Source organism: Entelurus aequoreus, linkage group LG18 (genome assembly GCF_033978785.1).
Source record: "Entelurus aequoreus isolate RoL-2023_Sb linkage group LG18, RoL_Eaeq_v1.1, whole genome shotgun sequence".
Lineage (NCBI taxonomy): Eukaryota > Metazoa > Chordata > Actinopteri > Syngnathiformes > Syngnathidae > Entelurus > Entelurus aequoreus.
In genome coordinates, this window is record NC_084748.1 from 16,411,668 (window position 1) to 16,434,603 (window position 22,936).

At 40.9% G+C, this 22,936-nt stretch overlaps 2 protein-coding genes across 2 annotated transcripts; both read left to right on the plus strand.

The window, feature by feature from the left end:
- Positions 1-2,166: 2,166 nt before the first annotated feature.
- On the plus strand, positions 2,167-14,505 carry lrata (lecithin retinol acyltransferase a). Its single transcript, XM_062026635.1, has 2 exons — positions 2,167-2,731; positions 14,163-14,505. Exons 1-2 carry the CDS (start codon positions 2,207-2,209, stop codon positions 14,313-14,315), a joined length of 678 nt encoding a protein of 225 aa, XP_061882619.1. The 5' UTR covers positions 2,167-2,206; the 3' UTR covers positions 14,316-14,505.
- A 386-nt stretch (positions 14,506-14,891) lies between these two features.
- Positions 14,892-21,642, plus strand: si:dkey-30k22.5 (lecithin retinol acyltransferase family protein). Its single transcript, XM_062026636.1, has 2 exons — positions 14,892-15,387; positions 17,920-21,642. The coding sequence occupies exons 1-2, from the start codon at positions 14,902-14,904 to the stop codon at positions 18,073-18,075; spliced, it is 642 nt and encodes a 213-aa protein (XP_061882620.1). The 5' UTR covers positions 14,892-14,901; the 3' UTR covers positions 18,076-21,642.
- Positions 21,643-22,936: the final 1,294 nt, after the last annotated feature.

Sequence of the window (22,936 nt, forward strand, 5' to 3'; positions counted from 1 at the left end):
GCGCATTTTTGGGGGACATTTATTTGATAAAACCCAACACCAAGAATAGACATTTGAAAGGCAATTTAAAATAAATAAAGAATAGTGAACAACAGGCTGAATAAGTGTACGTTATATGAGGCATAAATAACCAACTGAGAACGTGCCTGGTATGTTAACGTAACATATTATCATTCAAATAACTATAACATATAGAACATGCTATACGTTTACCAAACAATCTGTCACTCATAATCGCTAAATCCGATGAAATCTTATACGTCTAGTCTCTTATGTGAATGAGCTAAATAATATTACTTGATATTTTACGGTAATGTGTTAATAATTTCACACATAAGTCGCTCCTGAGTATAAGTCGCACCCCCCGGCCAAACTATGAAAAAAACTGTGACTTATAGTCCGAAAAATACGGTAATCATTTTAGTTTGACCGTACAAGCTCTTTTTCTTTAACCGCTATAAGGTCAGTGATCAGGTCAATGCATACGTAAGCTGACAAATTTCACTTCAAAACACAGCCAGAAAGACCATTTGATAAAACTGTTCCCAGGTTTTGAACAAATAAATTACATGCGTTCAAGTAAAATGTTTAAAAACGTTCCTGGATAACATTCTGACAATAAAATTGCATTTGTGTACAAATACTGGGGACTTTTCTAAAGAAAATTTAAATTCTGCAAGGGAGTAATCGCCCTTGATTAATCAAAATAGATTCCAAATTCCAAAATGTACTTAGTCTGAATTTAAAAAAAAAAAAAAAATCCTTTGACAGTATATACATATACGTACATATACACACACATATACTGTATATAATATATATATATACATATATATATATACATACACACACATATATATACATACATACATATATATGTATACATATACATACTGTATACACTGTATATATACATACATATATACATGCATGCACACGCTTAGACTTTTTTTAAGCCCTGAGAATACCCTGACAACAAAACAAAAGCCCCTGGCTTCACTTGATTCTGCAGCAAACAGCCAATTAACTAACATGCTTACTAACAGATAAACTAACTTTATCCGGTACCAACATATTGGTATGGAGACAACCATACAACCCTAATATACACACACATGTACATACGTGTATGTGCATAAATGTGTGTGTGTGTGTGTATATATATATATATATATATATATATATATATATATATATATATATATATATATATATATATATATATATATATATATATATATATATATATATATATATATGGTAAAGTTTTTCCATTTACAGTAATACACTGTATAAACAACAAACATAGATTTTTGGGTGTAATACAGGCAGCTGACAGAATTTATAAAAAACAGTGGTAGTTTCTTCAATTTACAGTAATATGCTGTAAAAAATACCATACATTTGACCTTAAAATTATTTTTTTAGAAAGTATGTTCATATAATATTTGTTGCAATATTGGATACTATAAAGTTTAAAAAGGTATGCAATTTCACGCAGTACATATATTTTTTTTCTTTCATGGTTAAAATGAATACATTTAGTAAGAAAATATAAAGGTACTTAATCGACGGATTTTATTTCCAGGCATTGGTGGCCCCCGGCCCGGGCCTTGAGTTTGACACCTGTGTTCTCGAACAACACCAACCAACCAACAACTGCAAAAGACCTTTTCTGGGTTTGCATCATCAATTACCAAAGAAGTATAAAACTGCATATTTTTCTCGTCCGGATGTGCAGTGACCAACAAATAAACTCCATCCACATCTGCACAAACTAACTTGGAGAACAAGTATTTCCCCCCACTGTGTCTGTGTTTGGCAACACAACAATAGCAGCATGTGTTGGCGGAATATAAGCTCTTGTTGTCGAAGCATTTTTGTGGCCTTTACACTTTTGAAAGGCAAACTTCATTTTTTTTTTTTTTTTGCAAGAAAAACAAACAAACGTGACTTTATGCTTGAAGCTTGTTAGCGTGCATGTGTCGCTAATGCTACAGTGCTGACCCTAATTAGTGCAATATGTGTTGGCGCCAAAAGACCCTCTGTGTGTGTGTTTATTGGAGAAGGGGGCGGGGGGGATGCAGGCACGTGTGAGGGACCACGCGTGTGTTGAGGAGGCTGAGTGGGTGTGGGTGTGGGTGGGTTCTCAGTGTCGTCCCTATTAAAAAAGGGCAGATCAGATCCAACATGAGAGAGCGTCAAGATGATCAACTTGTTCACGTTCCTGGTGGAGAAGCTCTCCCTCCTCTGCAACCTCAAAGTCTTCTTCGCGGCCACGTCCGTGCAGGGGCCCGACAGACCCACGCAGCGTGGACCCCCGCTGCGCAGGGGGGACCTGCTGGAGGTGCCCAGGACCCTCTTCACGCACTTCGGCATCTACCTGGGCGACAACAAGGTGGCGCACCTCATCCCGGATATCCTCCCCATGCTCACCCACGACCGCCGGCTGCTCCGCTCCGTGGTGACCAACAAGCGGCTGATCGTGGGCTGCGTGTACAAGTGCGCCTCGGTGCGAGTGGACACGCTGGAGGACTTCGCGTACGGCTCGCGAATCCTGGTGAACCGCATGGACGGCGGCGCCGCGGCGAAGGCGCTGCCCGGGGAGGAGGTGGCTCGCAGGGCGGAGGCTCTGGTGGGCAGCGTGCCCTACAGTCTGCTGTGGAACAACTGTGAGCACTTTGTCACCCACTGCAGATACGCAAGCGCGGCCAGCAGGCAAACCGAGCAGGTACGGTCACAACATTAGGCACACCTAAGTTCAATCAGTCAATCAAAGCGTATTTATATAGCCCTCAATCACAAGTGTCTCAAAGGGCTGCACAAGCCACAAAAGTTAGAGTACCAATGATTGTCACATACACTCACACTAGGTTTGGTGAGATTATCCTCTGCATTTGACCCATCACCCTCAACCCCTGGGAGGTGAGGGGAGCAGTGAGCAGCAGCGGTGGCCGCGCCCGGGAATCATTTTTGGTGATTTAACCCCCAATTCCAACCCTTGATGCTGAGTGCCAAGCAGGGAGGTAATGGGTGCCATTTTTATAGTCTTTGGTGGAGATGTCCGATAATGGCTTTTTTGCCGATATCCGATATTGTCCGACTCTTAATTACCGATTCCGATATCAACCGATACCGATATATACAGTCGTGGAATTAACACATTACTATGCCAATCCGTGTCTGTCAAAATTGACAGGGTTCTTATTTTTCTATCAACGTCTCTGCTGTACCACGTCCGACAGCTGTCACAATTGATAGGGTTTTTGCTTTTCTCTTGACATCTGTTATTTTGTCTCTGATAGTTGTCAAATATGATAGGGTTCTTGCTTTTCTCTTAAGGTCTCTGCTAGAGATGTCCGATAATGGCTTTTTTGCCGATATCCGATATTACGATATTTTCCAACTCTTAATTACGATTACGATATCAACCGATACCGATATATACAGTCGTGGAATTAACACATTATTATGCCGAAATTTTGTTGTGATGCCCCGCTGGATGCATTAAACAATGTAACCAGGTTTTCCAAAATAAATCAACTCAAGCTATGGAAAAAAATGCCAACATGGCACTGCCATGTTTATTATTGAAGTCACAAAGTGCATTATTTTTTTTTAACATGCCTCAAAACAGCAGCTTGGAATTTGGGACATGCTCTCCCTGAGAGAGCATGAGGAGGTTGAGGTGGGCGGGGTTGAGGTTGTGTGTGGGGGCGGGGGGGGGGGGTGTATATTGTAGCGTCCCGGAAGAGTTAGTGCTGCAAGGGGTTCTGGGTATTTGTTCTGTTGTGTTTATGTTGTGTTACGGTGCGGATGTTCTCCCGAAATGTGTTTGTCATTCTTGTTTGGTGTGGGTTCACAGTGTGGCGCATATTTGTAACAGTGTTAAAGTTGTTTATACGGCCACCCTCAGTGTGACCTGTATGGCTGTTGACCAAGTATGCTTTGGATTCACTTGTGTGTGTGAAAAGCCGTAGATATTATGTGACTGGGCCGGCACGCAAAGGTAGTGCCTTTAAGGTTTATTGGCGCGCTGTACTTCTCCCTACGTCCGTGTACACAAAGGTGTTTTAAAAAGTCGTACATTTTACTTTTTGAAACTGATACAGATCATTTCCGATATTACCTTTTAAAGCATTTATCGGCCGATAATATCGGCAGTCCGTTATAATCGGACATCCCTAGTCTTTGGTATGACTCGGCCGGGGTTTGAAATCACGACCTACCGATCTCAGGGTGGACACTCTAACCACAAGGCCACTGAGCAGGTTGCCCTTCCTTCCCAGCAGGCACAAGACATCAAAACAATGTTGAGAACTTGTTGAATTAGGTATTGACGTTGGAACAACTTGCTTTTTGGCAATGTTTAATCAATGTTGGGTTCTGACATTGATTTGACCATTGACATTTGGTCAATTTTCCAACCAACAAGGTGGATCCAACTTTAGACATCAACGTTGTCTAAATTTACAAATACAACTATTTTGCAACATTGTTTAGAAGTCAGTTGTTAAAAACATATGTATAATCAACATTGTATCAATGTCTTGTACCCGCTGGGTTATAATTGCAAATATTAAAATAATACTGCTATTCGTGTGTGCCGTAAACATTTTGGTTTGTGCCGTGACGGTTTTTAAGTTATACGAAAATAAATTTTCTGACTAGTGACGTCATCCAGCCCCCCAGAATCTCCTCTATAACTTGTTCCATTGGTTTGCACTACAAAGATTTTTAGGTTAACTATTATAGTTGTAATGTTATTAATGTGTTATTATTCATAACCACCTTGTCAAAACCTCCCCAAACTTGTCCCATTCATTTGTGCTACTTTTTTTGTCTATTATATTTTTATGTTATTAATGTGTTATTACTCATAACCAATCCTGCAGCACTTCGTCAAAATCTCTCCAGACATGTCCCTAACGTTTTTGTCTAACTACTATCATTTTTTTGGTTATGTTATCAACGTGTCAAATTCTCCCCAACTGGTCCCAGACGTTGGTGCTGCATTTATTTGTCTAACTGTTATAGTTTTTATGTTATGGAGCTGGTTCTAAATAATACCTTGTTAATAGCATAAAAACTATAGATTTTATTGACATTTTTCTAGCACAAACGTAGCAAAAACCTTTGGGATAAATTTGGGGAGATTTTGACAAAGTGTAGGGGCTGTTATGAATAATAACACGTTAATAACATAAAAACTAGAATAAAAAAAGGCTGGAGCGCAAACCATAAACATTAGGGACAAGTTTGGGGAGATTTTGCCAAGGTGAGGGGATGGTTATGAATAATAACACGTAAAAACATAAAAACTACAGTATAATAGTAAGACCAAAAAAAATCCAGCATAAACCAGCACAAACGTAGCACAAACAAATGGGACTAGTTTGGGGAGATTTTGACAAAGTGCAAGGGCTGTTGTGAATAATAACAATCTAATAACAAAACAACTATTATAATTACACATAAAAAAATTGCAGCACAAATGTGAGGGACAAGTTTGGGGAGATTTTGACAAGGTGGAGCCTTGTTATGAATAATAACACATTAACATAAAAACTAAAATAAACAACAACAAAAACAACTGGAGTGCAAATCATAACAGGTGTAGCACAAACATGAGGGACAAGTTTGGGGAGATTTTGCCAAGGTGAGGGGGTGGTTATGAATAATAACACGTTAGTAACATAAAAACTACAGTATGATAGTTAGACCAAAAAAATTGCAGCATAAACCAGCACAAACGTAGCACAAACAAATGGGACAAGTTTGGGGAGATTTTGACAAAGTGCAAGGGCTGTTATGAATAATAACACGTTAACATAAAAACTAAAATAAACAAAACAAAACTGGAGCGCAAACCATAATAGAATAGAATAGAAAGTACTTTTTTGATCCCTGGGGGAAATTCAGCACCACAGTTCGCTCACAATAGACAATAAGTACTACCGTATTTTTCGGAGTATAAGTCGCTCCGGAGTATAAGTCGCACCGGCCGAAAATGCATAATAAAGAAGGAAAAAAACATATATAAGTCGCACTGGAGTATAAGTCGCATTTTTTGGGGACATTTATTTGATAAAACCCAACACCAAGAATAGACATTTGAAAGGCAATTTAAAATAAGTAAAGAATAGTGAACAACAGGCTGAATAAGTGTACGTTGTACGACGCATAAATAACCAACTGAGAACGTGCCTGGTATGTTAACGTAACATATTATGGTAAGAGTCATTCAAATAACTATAATATTTGGAACATGCTATACGTTTACCAAACAATCTGTCACTCCTAATCGCTAAATCCCATGAAATCTTATACGTCTAGTCTCTTACGTGAATGAGCTAAATAATATTATTTGATATTTTACGGTAATGTGTTAATAATTTCACACATAAGTCGCTCCTGAGTATAAGTCGCACCCCCGGCCAAACTATTAAAAAAACTGCGACTTATAGTCCGAAAAATACGGTATACAGCATTATTCACATGTGAATAATATAAATATATTATACATAATGTGGTGGATATACACACACAGGACACTTATTAATTATTACGGTTATAATTCACTGCGTTCTAGCCCATGTTTACTTGCATAGGTGCAAAGGTGCTTTTACTTTGAAGTGTTGAGACACACCTCTGTGGTGCTGACGTAATTACCGGTGCGACAGGTTTGTTGTTGTTGTGTTGTTCTCTCTGAAAATAAACGGAGTGTTACTTGGCTCTCCAAAGAGGAATAAATCTCCGTCGTTTCTCTGCCTACACTCCTACATTGGTGACCCCTTTTTACTCTTGGACGTTTCCAGAGTTTACTGAACATGTCTGCTACACTAAAGTTGCCCGACTTTTGGGAAGGGAACGCAACTGCGTGGTTCGCACAGGCGGAGGCTCAATTCGCCATCAAAGACATTACGGCGGACGAAACAAAGTTTTATCATGTGGTGGCGTCCCTTACAAGCTCGACTGCGGGGAGAGTGGTGAGTCTGCTAGAACGTCCTCCTGCACGCAACAAATACGCCGCTCTGAAGGCGCATCTACTGGAGACCCCCCTGTACATTCAGTGCGTCGGGAAACGCACCGGCCGCCACCTATTAGCAGCCGTGGGTGACGGCCGTACCAGCGGCTTGCTGTTTATTACTGACTCCCTCTCCGGTCGTCGCTTTCTTTGTGACACAGGTGCCCATATGAGTGCGCTGCCAGCATCAGCCACAGACATTCGCGCAGGGCCGTGTGGCCCCCCCCTTCTGGCCGCAAATGGCAGCACAATCCACACCTTTGGCACACGCACTGTGACAGTGAGTTTTGCTGGTCAGCGTTTTACCTGGGATTTTGTGTCAGCGAAGGTGTCCACTCCCCTGTTGGGTGCTGATTTCTTGTTTGCCAACAAGCTTCTAGTGGATGTGAGGAACCGCCGCCTCGTCCATGCTGAAACATTCGGCTCATTTCCCTGTGAACACAGTGACACTGCCCCGACGAAGCTGTCCAGTGCCCTCTCGCCCGCTGATGACTTTTCTCACCTCCTCAAGGAGTTCTCAGACATCACCGCACCTACCTTCTCCTCCGCCTCCGCCAAACATGGTGTGTTGCACTACATCTCCACCAATGGCCCGCTTGTGCACGCCAAAGCCCGGCGCCTTGACCCACACAAGCTCAGTATCGCAAGAGCTGAGTTCGACGCCATGGAACGCCTTGGCATCGTCCGCCGGTCGAACAGTCCCTGGGCCTCCCCCCTTCACCTGGTGCCAAAGCCCAATGGTGGTTGGCGCCCGTGCGGCGACTACCGACGCCTTAATGCTTTCACTACGCCGGACCGGTACCCTATTCCACACATCCATGACTTTTCTGCCCACCTGGCGGGTGCGTCTATTTTTTCTAAAGTGGACCTCGTCCGGGGCTATCACCAGGTACCAGTTCAGCCTCAGGACATTCCCAAAACAGCGGTGATTACCCCATTCGGGCTTTTTGAGTTTCTACGGATGCCATTCGGACTAAAAAATGCTGCCCAGACCTTTCAGCGATTGATGGACACGGTGCTGCGTGATTTGTCATTCGTTTTTGTCTACCTGGACGATATCCTAGTGGCCAGCACGTCTGAGGCAGAGCACCTATCACACCTGCGTCTTCTCTTTAGTCGTCTCCAGCAGCACGGCTTGATCATCAACCCAGCGAAATGCCAGTTTGGACTGTCTTCCATGGATTTCCTGGGCCACCACATCACTACAGCAGGGGCGATTCCTCTGCCGTCAAAGGTGGAGGCAGTGTTGGGGCTTCCGCAGCCTCACACTGTCAAGGCTCTACAAGAGTTCTGCGGCATGGTCAATTTTTACCACCGTTTTGTGCCTCGGGCTGCCGACCTTATGCGCCCCCTATACAGCGCTCTCAAGGGTAAAAAAACTTCTAAGCATGCCCTTTCTTGGTCCACGGACATGTTGGCAGCTTTCTCTGCTACAAAGGATGCACTCGCGGACGCAACTATGCTGGCTCACCCGGTGCCTGACGCCCCTGTTGCTCTGACCACGGACGCCTCAGACTATGCTGTTGGTGCTGTTCTCCAGCAGTTGGTCAATAGTGTTTGGCAACCTCTCGCTTTTTTCAGCCGCCAACTTAGGTCCAGTGAGCAGAAATATAGCACTTTTGACCGTGAACTCCTCGCCCTGTATTTAGCCATCCGTCATTTCCGTTTCCTGCTGGAAGCCCGTCCGTTCACTGCCTTTGTGGATCACAAGCCTTTGACCTTCGCCATGGCCAAGGTGTCGGAACCATGGTCTGCCAGGCAACAGCGCCACCTAGCTTTTATTTCTGAATTTACCACTGACATTAAACATGTGTCAGGAAAAGACAATCCCGTGGCTGACTGCTTCTCCCGTGTGGTCATTGGTGCTGTCCACCTTGGAATAGACTATGCCCGAATGGCTGTGGACCAAGTTTCGGACCCCGACATTCAGGCGTACAGAACAGCGGTCACTGGCCTCCAGTTGGCGGACGTCCCGTTCGGCGATGCCGGCACAACGCTGCTCTGCGACGTATCTCTGGACCTGCCCCGTCCTGTGGTGCCGCAGGTCTGGAGACGGCAAGTTTTCGACGCCATACATGGCCTCTCGCACCCAGGCAGCAAGCCGTCACAGCGTCTCGTGGCAGCAAAGTTTGTCTGGCATGGCCTCAAGAAGGACATTCGCGACTGGGTCAGGACCTGTGTGGAATGCCAACGCGCTAAGATCCATCGCCATGTTAAGGCCCCGTTGGAGCAGTTTGCAGTTCCCGAAAGGCGTTTTGACCACGTCAACGTTGACCTGGTGGGACCCCTTCCTCCCTCCAGGGGATTTACTCACCTTCTGACTATGGTGGACCGGACCACCCGTTGGCCGGAGGTTGTCCCACTGTCGGCAACGACATCAGCTGATGTGGCCCGGGCCTTCATTGGTACCTGGGTCGCCCGGTATGGTGCCCCATCTGACCTTTCGTCTGATCGTGGCCCCCAGTTTACTTCCGAGCTCTGGAATACTGTTGCCTGTCAGTTGGGTGTCTCACTCCACCGCACTACAGCATACCACCCTCAAGCAAACGGCATGTGTGAACGTTTTCACAGGGACATGAAGGCCGCCCTTAAGGCTTCTCTCACAGACGACGGCTGGGTCGACAAGCTCCCGTGGGTGATGCTGGGGATTAGAACTGCGCCTAAGGAGGACCTCCTGTCTTCCTCAGCGGAGTTAGTTTATGGCCAGACCCTCAGAGTCCCAGGTGAATTTATACCCCGCACTACAGTCCCCTGGTCTGCTTCTGACCAGCGGCGTAGCCTCATGGACACTGCCCGTACCTTCCTACCAGTCCCGACCTCGCACCACTGCTTGCCCCAGGTGCACATTCCCCCTGACCTGCGAGCAGCGGGGTACGTGTTCATCCGCCACGATGCCCATAGGGGGCCCTTGCAACCACCATACGACGGTCCTTATCGGGTTGTGGAGGCTGGGGATAAGACATTTGTCATTGACATTGGGGGCAGACTGGATCGCGTCTCAGTGGACCGGCTGAAGCCAGCCCACCTGGATTTGGGCCGTTCAGTTGAGGTGGCTCAGGCACCACGTCGCGGTCGACCCCCACACTGCCAAACGACGTCTGCTCGCCGTCAGCAGCCGGCTGTCACCCTCCCGCTTCACCCCCCTCCACCTGCCCAGGAGCTTCGGAATTGCTTTGGGCGGGTCATTCGGGTCCCTGGTCGTTTCACTGGGCCAGTTCTTGTGAATTCTGGGGGGACGTGTGTGGTGGATATACACACACAGGACACTTATTAATTATTACGGTTATAATTCACTGCGTTCTAGCCCATGTTTACTTGCATAGGTGCAAAGGTGCTTTTACTTTGAAGTGTTGAGACACACCTCTGTGGTGCTGACGTAATTACCGGTGCGACAGGTTTGTTGTTGTTGTGTTGTTCTCTCTGAAAATAAACGGAGTGTTACTTGGCTCTCCAAAGAGGAATAAATCTCCGTCGTTTCTCTGCCTACACTCCTACAATAACAGGTATAGCACAAACATTAGGAACAAGTTTGGGGAGAGTTAATAACATAAAAACTTCAGTATAATAGTTAGACCAAAACATTGCAGCATAAACAAGCACCAACGTAGCACAACCAAATGGGAAAAGTTTGGGAAGATTTTATGTGTGTGTGCAATAATGGGGGATCTGGGTCATCGGGGTACTGTTTTTGAGTTTGTAAAGCACTTTGTGTTGCATTTCTTTTAAGTATGAAACGTGATTTATTAATAAAGTTTGATTTGATTTGACTAGTCAAAAAATATAATTTAGAATAACTTAAATCAATAACGGCACAAACAAAAATGTTCATGGCACAAACCGGCACAAACAAATGCGATGTTTAAGCAACATTTATCACATTTATAATTCTGATACACAAGTGTAAAAAGAAGTTACCCGCTCTATGTATACTACAAATGAAAACTGACATGATTGGACATTCAGAGGGATGTGACTGTACACTCGCCGGTCACAACATTAGGTACACAGACCTATCTTACAACCCTTTTTCAATGTTGATGATGTGCATTTATTATGAATAAAATGTTATGGCAAACGCAAAAATGTTGTTTAATTTTTTTTATTCGTAAAATACGCATTGAGCCAATAACGTGTGTTTTATCTGATTGACTCGATTAGTCAAACAAACTAATCCAAATAATACTCTGTCCTTGTTCCCTAATAGAAAGCAATAGAAACAGATATAATCTGTTCCAGGGCCAAACCGTCGCCATCACGAAACCCTTTTTTAACTGTCATACACAAGCGTAAAAAGAGGTTGACAACAAATTGAAATAAACTGAATTGATTGGACACAACATTTGCTAACACCAGAAACCACAGTCTTCACCCCTGGCAAAGATGATGCAATCAGCAGATTTGGAGGATGTTCTTTCAGTTGTTTAGTTTTGAAGAAGAAAACAAACAGATAACAGACATTACACTAAACTAAAATAATTTAAAATGGAAACTTTCTGGCCTTAAGAAACACTTAAAATAAATCAAGAATATACGTTGTTGTAGTCAGTAACAGTTTCATTATTAGATCAAACAGAGTAAAACAATTATGGAATCGCTTAATTCTGAGTTTAAAATTATGCAATCACCATGTACATTTTCATTTCTTAGCTAACACCTGCAACAGATTAAATCTGTTCATTAGTCTTCAGTTAAAAAGAAGTGTTCACACCTTGGAGAGCTGTTGTACCAGGTGGATTGACACGAATCATGGCTCCGACACGAGAGATATCAATTGAAACAAAAGAGAGGAATATCAAACTTCTTCAAGAAGGTAAATTTATCACACAATGTTGCAAAAGATGTTGATTGTTCACTGTCAGTTGTGTCTAAAATCTGGACAACATCATAAGGAAGTTGTAAAAGGCAAGCATACTGGTTGACCAAGGAAAACATCAAAGCATCAAGACAGAAAACTTCAAGCATTATGTCTTGAAAACAGAAAATGAAGAACAAATGGGAAACTGGAGTCACCATCTGTGACTGAACTTTAAGAAAGTGCCTAAAGTAGATGGGATTTAAATACAGAAAAGCTCATCAAAAACCATCATTAACATCTAAACATAAGTAACAAGGTTCCAATGGGTTAAGGCATAGCAATGGTGGACTATGGATGACTGGATGAAAGTCATATTCAGTGATGAATCGCAAATCTGCGTTGAGCAAGTTGATGATGCTGGAACTTATGTTTGGTGCCGTTCCAATGAGATTTATGAAGACAACTGCCTGAAGAAAACATGCACATTTCTACAGTCATTGATGGTATGGGGCTGCATGTCTACAATGAGATCAGGGGTGATGGGTCAAATGCAGAGAATAATTTCGCCACACCTAGTGTATCTGTGACAATCATTGGTAATTTAACTTTTTAATAAATGCACCAGTTTACTTGGACATTTTGGACACTTTTCTGATTCCATCAATGGAAATTATGTTTGGGGATGATGACATTATGTTCTATGTGATAAAACATCTACCCATAGAGCACAAACTGTAAAAAAAATTCATTGGAAAAAAGATACATAAGGTCAATACCAGGGCCTGCAAATAGTCCTGATCTCAATCCAATGTAAAATGTGTGGTGGAAATTGAAGACAATAATCCATGACAACAGCAATCAGAGCAAGTTGGAGCAAGACTGATAAAGAGTTCTGTCACTTGTTAAATCCATGCCTCAGAGACTGCAAGCTGGTATAAAAGCCAGAAGTGGTGCAACAAAGTACTAGTGGTGTGTTGGAGTGATTTGTTGGTTTGTTTGTTTATTATGATTCAATAATATTCACTCAGAATTAAGTACTTCCTTTTTTTTTTTAACTCTGCTTGATCTAAAACAGAAACTGTTACTGACTACCACAATTCATATTCTGTAGTTATTTTAATGGTTCTTAAAGCCAGGAAGTTGTCATTTCATGAAATGACTATAGTTTTGTGTCATGTAGAAAATTAAACACCTGAATGTACTTCATCCAGGACTAGTGATTCCAAAAAAAATGTAGGGGTTGTAGTAATGTACATAATAAAAGTATATCAAATGTATCTGAAATGTATATATTTGAGAGAAAAAGTAACATTGCAAAAATAAAGTAAAAAATAATCATGTCAAATTTCCCACAAAAACGTGAACAGTGTTACCTCAGCAGCACTGGACTTTCAGCAGGTATACATTTATGTTTGTACTATTAATATTATTACAATTGTATTCTAGTAACATTCAAACTTTATTGCTGTATTATGATTTTATTTTAATCATACGTTTTTATGATTTCCTCCTTGAGATGTTCCAGTTATCTTCTTTATTTGTGCATAATAATGACTTTAATCTTGTATTATTACATCAATCTGAAAAAAATAAAACTTCATTCTTGCAACATGCTTTCTTTTTAACAACCTTCCATCATTCTTCCTGTAAAATGACATTGCTCTCAAAAAATCCAGACATCCTTTTTAAATATCATGACTTACTTCTTTTAACCGTAAAATCGTATTCAGCAAATATACGTTCGCAACATTCAGATTTAGTTTTTGCAACATTCCAAATTTCTCTTTATGCCAGCAAATGTATTTCTTGAAATATTATATATACAGTATTTGTAGTTTTTCAGTTTTATTTACAAAAATAAAAAATGTATGCTTCCAACATTACTTTATTCTTGTAGTAATCTGATTTTCTAACTGTAATACTATTTCATTAATATGATGACTAACCCCCATTATTGTAGTTTTTTTTAGTTTGTTTTCAAATACCACCACAGACAACACTTGGCTCTCCAAATACTACCATAGTGACCAAAATACAGTAGCGTAGTAGGCCTAAGTATTCATTAAAAACAAGGCAGAGGTTTATTTAACAATATTTTTGGCCACTGTAACATTACACTCAGTTTGAACAGTAACACTTGGTTTGATATTTAATTAAGTGGTTCTTTGGCATACCACCAGATGAAGCCAGCCTACACAACAGTTTGAGAATCCCTGCAGTAAACAATATGATTTGAAATAATTTAAGTAAAAATGTCCCAAAACTATGCTATGCTATTGTTGTATTTGTTGCCATGGTATTGCTATGTGATAAATAACTTGCTATTTCCACCCCTTCTAGTTCTGCGAGTACCTGAAGTCACTCATCAGAGACCAGCGCAGCATCTTGGTCACTGGAATGCTCGGCATCGTCTCCATTGTCTTTTTCGGCATGGCTCCTTCCACGACGTTACCCACAATCCTTATTCCCTTCACTCTGTGGATGGCAGGATGACTTAAAATACCCTGACTGAAAATATGTCGCTTACTATGTTAATAGTTTGCTATGTGCCTTGTAGTTTGTCTAAACTTGAAGTTAGTGCATCATCTAACACAGTTTCTAATGATATTTCTTGCTGTAATGACAATAACTGGCTTATTTCTTCAGCATTATAGTGGATATTTTTTTAGTTGTGTACAATATTGCGATGTAAATAATAAAAATGTTATTTTTACCTGTCTGTCTTGTCCTCAATAATTGGAAACACTCACAAATATTACTACAAAGTGCTGAATAACCATTAGAAGTCTCCCAACAAAAGCAGTTTATCTGATGGCTCAATATCTCTGACCTTTTTGCAATATAAGGATTTTCCAGCCGCTCCTAATGAGGACCCTTGACCTTAATACCTTGGAAATTAGGCCTGAATCTCGCATTCCAGATACGCTGGAAAGTTCTTAGAGAAAGCTCCTTTATTTGAGTCATACTGAGATGTTGGAAAATATAAATCTAAGCCGACTAACTTCCCCGGCACCCGCCCACGTGCCCCATAAATAAAAGGCTCAGGTGTCGAGCTGGTCGCCGCACACCGCCGGGCATCATGTTCCTCTTCCAGCTTCTCAACTTTTTCTTCAGCACCTCCGAAACGGAGGACTCCTCCAAGTATGACCTCTCCCTCTACAAGCGTGGAGACCTGCTGGAGGTTCCCCGCACCTTGTTCACCCACTTCGGCATCTACTTGGGCGACAACCGCGTGGCCCACCTCATCCCGGACATCCTGCCCGTCATCTCCAGGAACAAGTCGGCCATAGCCAAGATGGTCACCAACAACCGGCTTTTGATGGGGGTCATCGCCAAGGTGGCCAGCGTGAGGGTGGACTCGGTGGTGGACTTTGCGTACGGCTCGGAGATCTTAATCAACCACATGGACATTGTGTGCAGCCAGCCCCCACTGGATGGGGACGAGGTGGCCAGGAGGGCGGAGAAGCTGCTGGGCTCAGTCACCTACAGCTTGCTGTGGTACAACTGTGAACACTTCGTCATGTACTGCAGATACGGAATGGCCATCAGCTACCAGACATACCAGGTACTTCAAGACCACACATCCTCTATTACTACAGTACTTCCGCCAAGTCGTCACATTGCAGTGTAATAGTTTGCGTAAACAAAGATAACTGACAGTCTTTGACGAAACCAACGTACATACTTTTGTAAACATACTGTGGTAGCAGTCCTCAACAAACCCTATGAACAAACCTTTTGTGAACACTGAAGACCATTCAGTTTTGGACCACCTTAACATACAGTGTTGTAACTATTTAAGGGTCGTAATGTAAACTTTTTGTAAACAATATATAAAGTCTTCCATCAACTTATTTTTCCTTTTTAGAAAAATCAAAGTCAATTTTACAATCTTAAAACAAACAGTAAGGGTTTTGACTATTCAGGACTCTTGGACGGAGAAAATTTAGAGTTCAATGAACCTTGCGGACGTGTTTTCGCAAACAGATTACAGCAGACGTGTCCAAACTTTTCCCACCGAGGGTCGCCTTCAGAAAAAATGGAATGATGTTGGGGGCTTCTTTGGTATTTTGTACATTAAACGTCAATATATGCTAAGCTATCTGAAAAAAACGTCAACGTTAGCTTTGTGTTGTAGGTGACAAAAAAAAATCTGTGAAAATTTGTGTAAAAATAACAAGTTGATTTATGGGATTATCATGCCTATACAAAGATTAATCACACAATTGCTCGTTTACCTTCAAATCTATTCAACAATAAAATGGCATTTGTGTCCAATTATTGGGGTCGTTTTTAATTGAAACTATGCAAGTAAGTAATACAAATTGTAATAATAATCGCCCAATAATCCAAAACTACAAGTGTGATTAATAAAAAAACAAACACTATTTGACAGCACATACCTCATTGATATTACATTTATAAAACATTTTTTAAATCCATCAAAGGTCAATAAAAAACCAGCCCAGGGTCAAAAGTTTCCCCCGGGCCGCACTTTGGACACACCTGGATTAGAGTGTTCATTGAATCTAATATACATATTTTCTTAAACATCAAAGACAATTTTCAGCAACAGCAAATTTTTAACAAATTAAGTGTTTGACAAACCTAGAGTGCTTCTTTGTAATCAAATTAGAGTCAATAAATCTATTGTACGTTACTTTGACAAAAGTAACACACATGTTTTGGCTGACGATTATGTGTACTTTTTTTGTGAAAGTTTCATAGTTTTCAACAAACCTAACATGCGTAAACATCAAAGTCTTCAGTGAACCTGACAAACTTTTTTTGTAGACATGGAAGACAATTTAGAGTGTGCGACAAACCTAACGTGTTTTTGTAAACATTGGAACAAACCTAACGTATGTCTTCTGGTAAAACATCAGACAATATAGTCTTTAGGGATCACAACTTGTTTTTGTAAACATTAAAAGCAGTTTAGGTGTTCAATGATCGTAACGTGTTTACGTAAACATTGTAGGCAGTTCAAGTCTTTGGTGATCGTAACGTCTTTTTGTAAACGATAAAAGCCTTAATCGCAGTTGAAGTCTCTAAGGATTGTAAAATGTTTCCGTAAATATTAAATACAGTTTAAATGTTCTGTACAATGATCACAACGTGTTTACGTAAACATTAAAAGCTGTTTAAGTTTTCAGTGATCATAACAACTTTTCGGAACCAATAAAAGCAGTTTAAGTGTTCAATGATCATAACGTGTTTTCATACACATTAAAATCAGTTCACGTGTTCATTGACCATAATGTGTTTAATCAAACCTTAAAAGCAGTTTAAGTCTTCAGTGATCGTAACATATTTTCGTAAACATTAAGAGCGGTTCAAGTGTTCAATAATCGGAACGGGTTTTCGTAAACATTAAAAAGCAATTGAAGTTTTCAATGATCGTAACGTGTATACATAAACCTTAAAAACAGTTGAAATCTTTAGTGATCAGTTTAAGTATTCAGCAATTGAACGTGTTTTTGAAAACAAGACAGTTTCAATGTTCGTTATCGAATACATATTTTTTTGTAAACACTGATGGATTTTAGGTCTTTAGTGAACCAAACATACGTTTATAAAAAACATCAAAGGCAATTTAGTCTTCACTGTAAATTTTTGATCATTTTTAACTACAATTAACATTTTTTTTTTCAATAAAAGGCTTGAATTTTTTCTCAATTGATCCGAAAACAGATGAGATGATGTTCGCGTTGTGAACAAGTTGTGCATGCACACACAGGAAATAACATAAAAAAGCTAAATAATCACAGCCTTAAGAGTCCGTATCAAGCTACCTGTGGGGTGTTAGGAGGGGGAGGAGCGAGCCGGCCTAGCGCACGCTGCATGGCGCCTCGAGAGCAGGAGCACGAGGTCAAGCCATGGGTTGTTTTCAAGCATCGGGTGTGAAAAACAGATTATCGGCGGGTCCTGCATGGATCACAGTTGTTAGTCTAAATACTTTTAAGCCAGTCAGTCAAACTCTCTTCTGCAGTGACAAGCAGAAGAGTCTGTAAATATGGCAAGTGGCGCCCTCTGGAGCTTCCTCCCTTCACACGGTTGACTAACAAACTCTTCTCCCCACGTGTCCTCTCTGTAGTTCTGCACAACAGTTCGCAAGATCGTTTGCAGCCGGATGAGCTCGTACTTGACGGCGTTGTGCGGCGCGGCGGCCTTGCTGTGTTTGGGCTGTGCGACGCCGTTGACGGTTTTGTCCACCCTGCTGGTGTCGTTCACCATCTGGATGGCAGCCTAGTGGAGCCCTAAGGAGGAAAGACTTTGGTTTCACCGAAGATGCTTGCAGCGTTTTGTACTACTACACTATTTCCTATTCGTATATCTTATTTTGTATGCTACTCAGCCCCTCTTAGTCTGTCTTCATCTCAGCAGCCTCATTAAAAGACACATCTGGCCCAAATAAACTGGTTTTGACCTTTGGTTAATAATATATACTTTTTTTCTTTAAAAATTAATTTTTGGGAAAAATGCACATATTTTATGCTTTAATTTCCCTCAATTGGCAGTTTTTGGAACATTTGTGTTTGGTTTGTCTTCTTATTATTCCCTTTTGTCTAAGTTGCCATTTATGTCCTTGGACATTTCTTAATTGGCTTGAATGGCCTTACTGGTAGGGGACTATAGCGTCACCTGTTGCTCTTTGTGATGTCTGAGGGCGATGCATTCGATGATGCTGGTCCATTAAAACTGTATTTCTACTTAAATTGTTTTGAATAAAACTTAGCTTTTTATTTATGCAGGGTTTTTTTTTGTATCATTTTTAACCGCTGACACTGCTCTAATTAACATCTTTATGCAACTTGGATTTCAAGATACACATGTAATATAATTAGAGATGTCCGATTATATCGGACTGCCGATATAATCGGCCGATAAATGCTTTAAAATGTAATGTCGGAAGTTATCGGTATCGGTTTCAAAAAGTAAAATTTAAGTGAATACAAGTGAATGTAATCATACTTGGTCAACAGCCATACAGGTCACACTGAGGGTGTCTGTATAAACAACTTTAACAGTGTTACAAATATGCGCCACACTGTGAACCCACACCAAACAAGAATGACAAACACATTTCGGGAGAACATCCGCACCGTAACACAACATAAACACAAGAGAACAAATACCCCGAACCCCTTGCAGCACTAACTCCTCCGGGACGCTACAATATACACCCCAGCTACTCCCCAAACCTCAACCCCGCCCCCCTCCCAACCCCGCCCACCTCAACCTCCTCATGCTCTCCCTGTCCCAAATTTTAAGCTGTTGTTTTGAGTCATGTTAAAAAAAAATAATGCACTTTGTGACTTCAATAATAAATATGGCAGTGCCATGTTGGCATTTTTTTTCATAACTTTAGTTGATTTATTTTGGAAAACCTTGTTACATTGTTTAATGCATCCAGCGGGCAATCACAACAAAATTAGGCATATTAATGTGTTAATTCCACAACTGTATATATCGGTATCGGTTGATATTGGAATCTGTAATTAAGAGTTGGACAATATCGGAATATCGGATATCGGCAAAAAACCCATTATCGGACATCTCTAAATATAATACAGTGGCGGGCCGTGCGTTTCCCACAAAGACCTTCAGTGATGTCCGACTTCAATGATTACCTCTCAAAATACCATCATTTATGTCCCCACATGACCATTGCTGGAGAAATACTATACAGGAACACATTTACGCACTACTGGGCATTGTACAAAACGGGTTATTTTCTGGCGCATTTAAAAATCAATAAACCCGCAACAGCAATTAAAACATACCTTATGTGGTGCTGTCAAAATTAAAATTGCAAAAAACATTTTAAACGTGAAAAAATTAAGAAAAAAAATATCTGAACTCACACTTCACCGACAGCTGAGCTAGCTTCCGGAGTTGGCCGAGATGGTCTCACATGATGTAGTTTCTCTTTAAATATCCTTCTTGAAAATGGCCTTGCAAATATGTGTTTTGTCCCCCGGTCCGTGGGACAAATTTTCAAGCGTTGACCGGTCCGCAGCTACTAAAAGGTCTTAACCTTTTTGGAGGTACCAAACCCCACCAGTTTCATATGCGCATTCACCGAACCCTTCTTTAGTGAACATCCATCCATCCTTCCATTTTCTACCGCTTATTCCCTTCGGGGTTTCGGGGGGCACTGGAGCCTATCTCAGCTACAATCGGGCGGAAGGCGGGGTACACCCTGGACAAGTCGCCACCTCATCACAGGGCCAACACAGATAGATAGACAACATTCACACTCACATTTGAACAATATATATATATTTTTTTTTTCAAATTTAAGAAAAAGTCGTATGTTTTTTTATTGGTGCACAAAATGAGCCGTGCATGAACATCACCTTGTTCAAAGAACAAAACCAACACAGTGCATGAACTCACAACAAATTACACACCTTACACACATTACCATGAATTGATTAACGTGGACCCCGACTTAAACAAGTTGAAAAACGTATTGGGGTGTTACCATTTAGTGGTCAATTGTACGGAATATGTACTCTACTGTGTAAACTGTACTGTGTATTCTCTTCCTTTGCAATCTGCTAGTAAAAGTTTCAATCATTAAATCAAAAAACCTGCAAATCAGATGGACAATTAGAGGGAACATTGTTTGGGGGTATCCATAATAGGCTGATAGGGAGAAGTTTTTATTTACACGATAAGTCGGATGTCTCTTTACCTCCGTGGCAGAGGCTCCGCCGAACCCTTGAGGCCGACTCACCGAACCCCTAAGGTTCGATCGAACCCAGGTTAAGAACCACTGCTCTAGAGCAGTGGTTCTCAAATGCGCGTACCCCTGGGGATACTTGAAGGTATGCCAAGGGGTACGTGAGATTTTTTTTTAATATTCTAAAAATAGCAACAATTCAAAAATCCTTTATAAATATATTTATTGAATAATACTTCAACAAAATATGAATGTAAGTTCATAAACTGAACATCAAATCAAGTAGGCTAGTCCATTCATTACCATAAAGCCAGAGTTTCTCCCATGCCATGATGGTTTGACCCTCACTAAAATGTCTGTCAAAAAGAACTGTGAAAAGAAATGCAACAATGCAATATTCAGTGTTGACAGCTAGATTTTTTGTGGACATGTTCCATAAATATTGATGTTAAAGATTTATTTTTTTGTGAAGAAATCTATTAAATCTATTACAATCCCCAAAGAGTTCTTAATTAAGTTGATGATTACTTCTATGTGTAGAAATATTTATTTATAATTGAATCACTTGTTTATTTTTCAACAAGTTTTTAGTTATTTTTATATCTTTTTTTGCAAATAGTTCAAGAAAGACCACTACAAATGAGCAATATTTTGCACTGTTATACAATTTAATAAATCAGAAACTGATGACATAGTGCTGTATTTTACTTCTTTATCTCTTTTTTTCAACCAAAAATGCTTTGTTCTGATTAGGGGGTACTTGAATTAAAAACATGTTCACAGGGGGTACATCACTGAAAAAAGGTTGAGAACCACTGCTCTAGAGGGTCGCCAAAAAAATCTGTTATTGCTGTACTCGAGTGTAATACACTTCTCCACCACTTGTGGCAGTAATGACAATATCAAACAGAAGAAGTCTGGAACTTAAGTCACAGAGAAGTTTAAGCGCAAAAATTATGATTTAAGTAGTAAAGCTGTATTTTCATTTGCACTTTAATTTCATTGATAGTTTAGTTCACAAACATATTTAGTATCATTTATTTAGAATGCATTTATTTTAGCACACGTAATTGTATGTACATTTATTTTTCATCAGTTTTTATGAGTTGCTTCTTCTGCAGTATCAGCCTGACCAAAGTCTGGATAATAATCTTTGTGATTAACACATGGTTTCAAATCATTTGTCAAGGTTGTAAGTAGGTTAGATATAAATAAATGATAAATGGGTTATACTTGTACAGCGCTTTTCTACCTTCAAGGTACACAAAGCGCTTTGACAGTATTTCCACATTCACCCATTCACACACACATTCACACACTGATGGCGGGAGCTGCCATGCAAGGCGCTACCAGCAGCCATCAGGAGCAAGGGTGAAGTGTCTTGCCCAAGGACACAATGGACGTGACTAGGATGATAATCATTGATTAAAAATCAAGAGTCAGATTACTAATTCAGGGGTAATATTTGAGTGGGTCCTTGGAAAAGTTGAACCCCCAAGTAAAAAAAAGATGAGAACCCCTGCTTTACAAGACTGATTCTGAGAAAACGTAATAAACATTGCTTTCCCCCCCACAAAACAGCGCCATCTCCTGGATATGGTGAGCCACTGCTTCAAAAGAAGCACGGGAAGAAAATGTTGATACTGTTGTTACTTTAATGTGGTTACTTTTCTGTAACCACAGCACCATCTTGTGGCGAAACCTGGCATTAACTTTCTAAAGTCAAAAGAGTTCTCAACCTAACCCAGCCGGTACTCCTTTTCACTTGCATGAGAGTTAATCATGTTAAAATGTGACTTAAAACACTGCCTGGACCGTTAATAAAAGGTTTTGTGATGGCCACGGCTTGACCCTGGAACGGATTAATTCATTTCCCACCACATCAAGCTGATGACAGCAGTCGGGAACTTGGGCGCCACGCCGCGATGTAAAAAAAGTCAGGCTGTGATCAAGCTGCCAGCACTCAATGTTCGCCTTGAACCTGACTAACAGGTTCATGCTGTGAAATGGAAGCTGTAAACCTGCAGAGAAGCACAGACTATTGATTTAAGAGCGGCCAGTGAGGCTATCGACGCGCAGGTCGACCCCTACCTGGCTTTTGACCATCAAAAGGACACTATTAAAGTAGATTTACTGACTTCTGTGCTCATATTTCCATGTTTATCTGCTGTTTTATGGCACTTGTTTTGTGTTCGCGCAAGCAAGAGACTGTGATTCGTCACCCTGAAGGCCTCTTATTCCCCACATTGTTTTACTTTGAGTTCAAGCTTTTTTCTCATCTATTTTTATTTTTTCCCCCTGTTGGGTTTTGTGCCCAGACCGCAGCCTCAAAGGAAGTCGGGAGGACATTCTCTCAAGTTAATAATTGATTGTCTTGTTTACTCCAAAATGTACAAAAAAAAGGAAAAAAAAGGACACTATT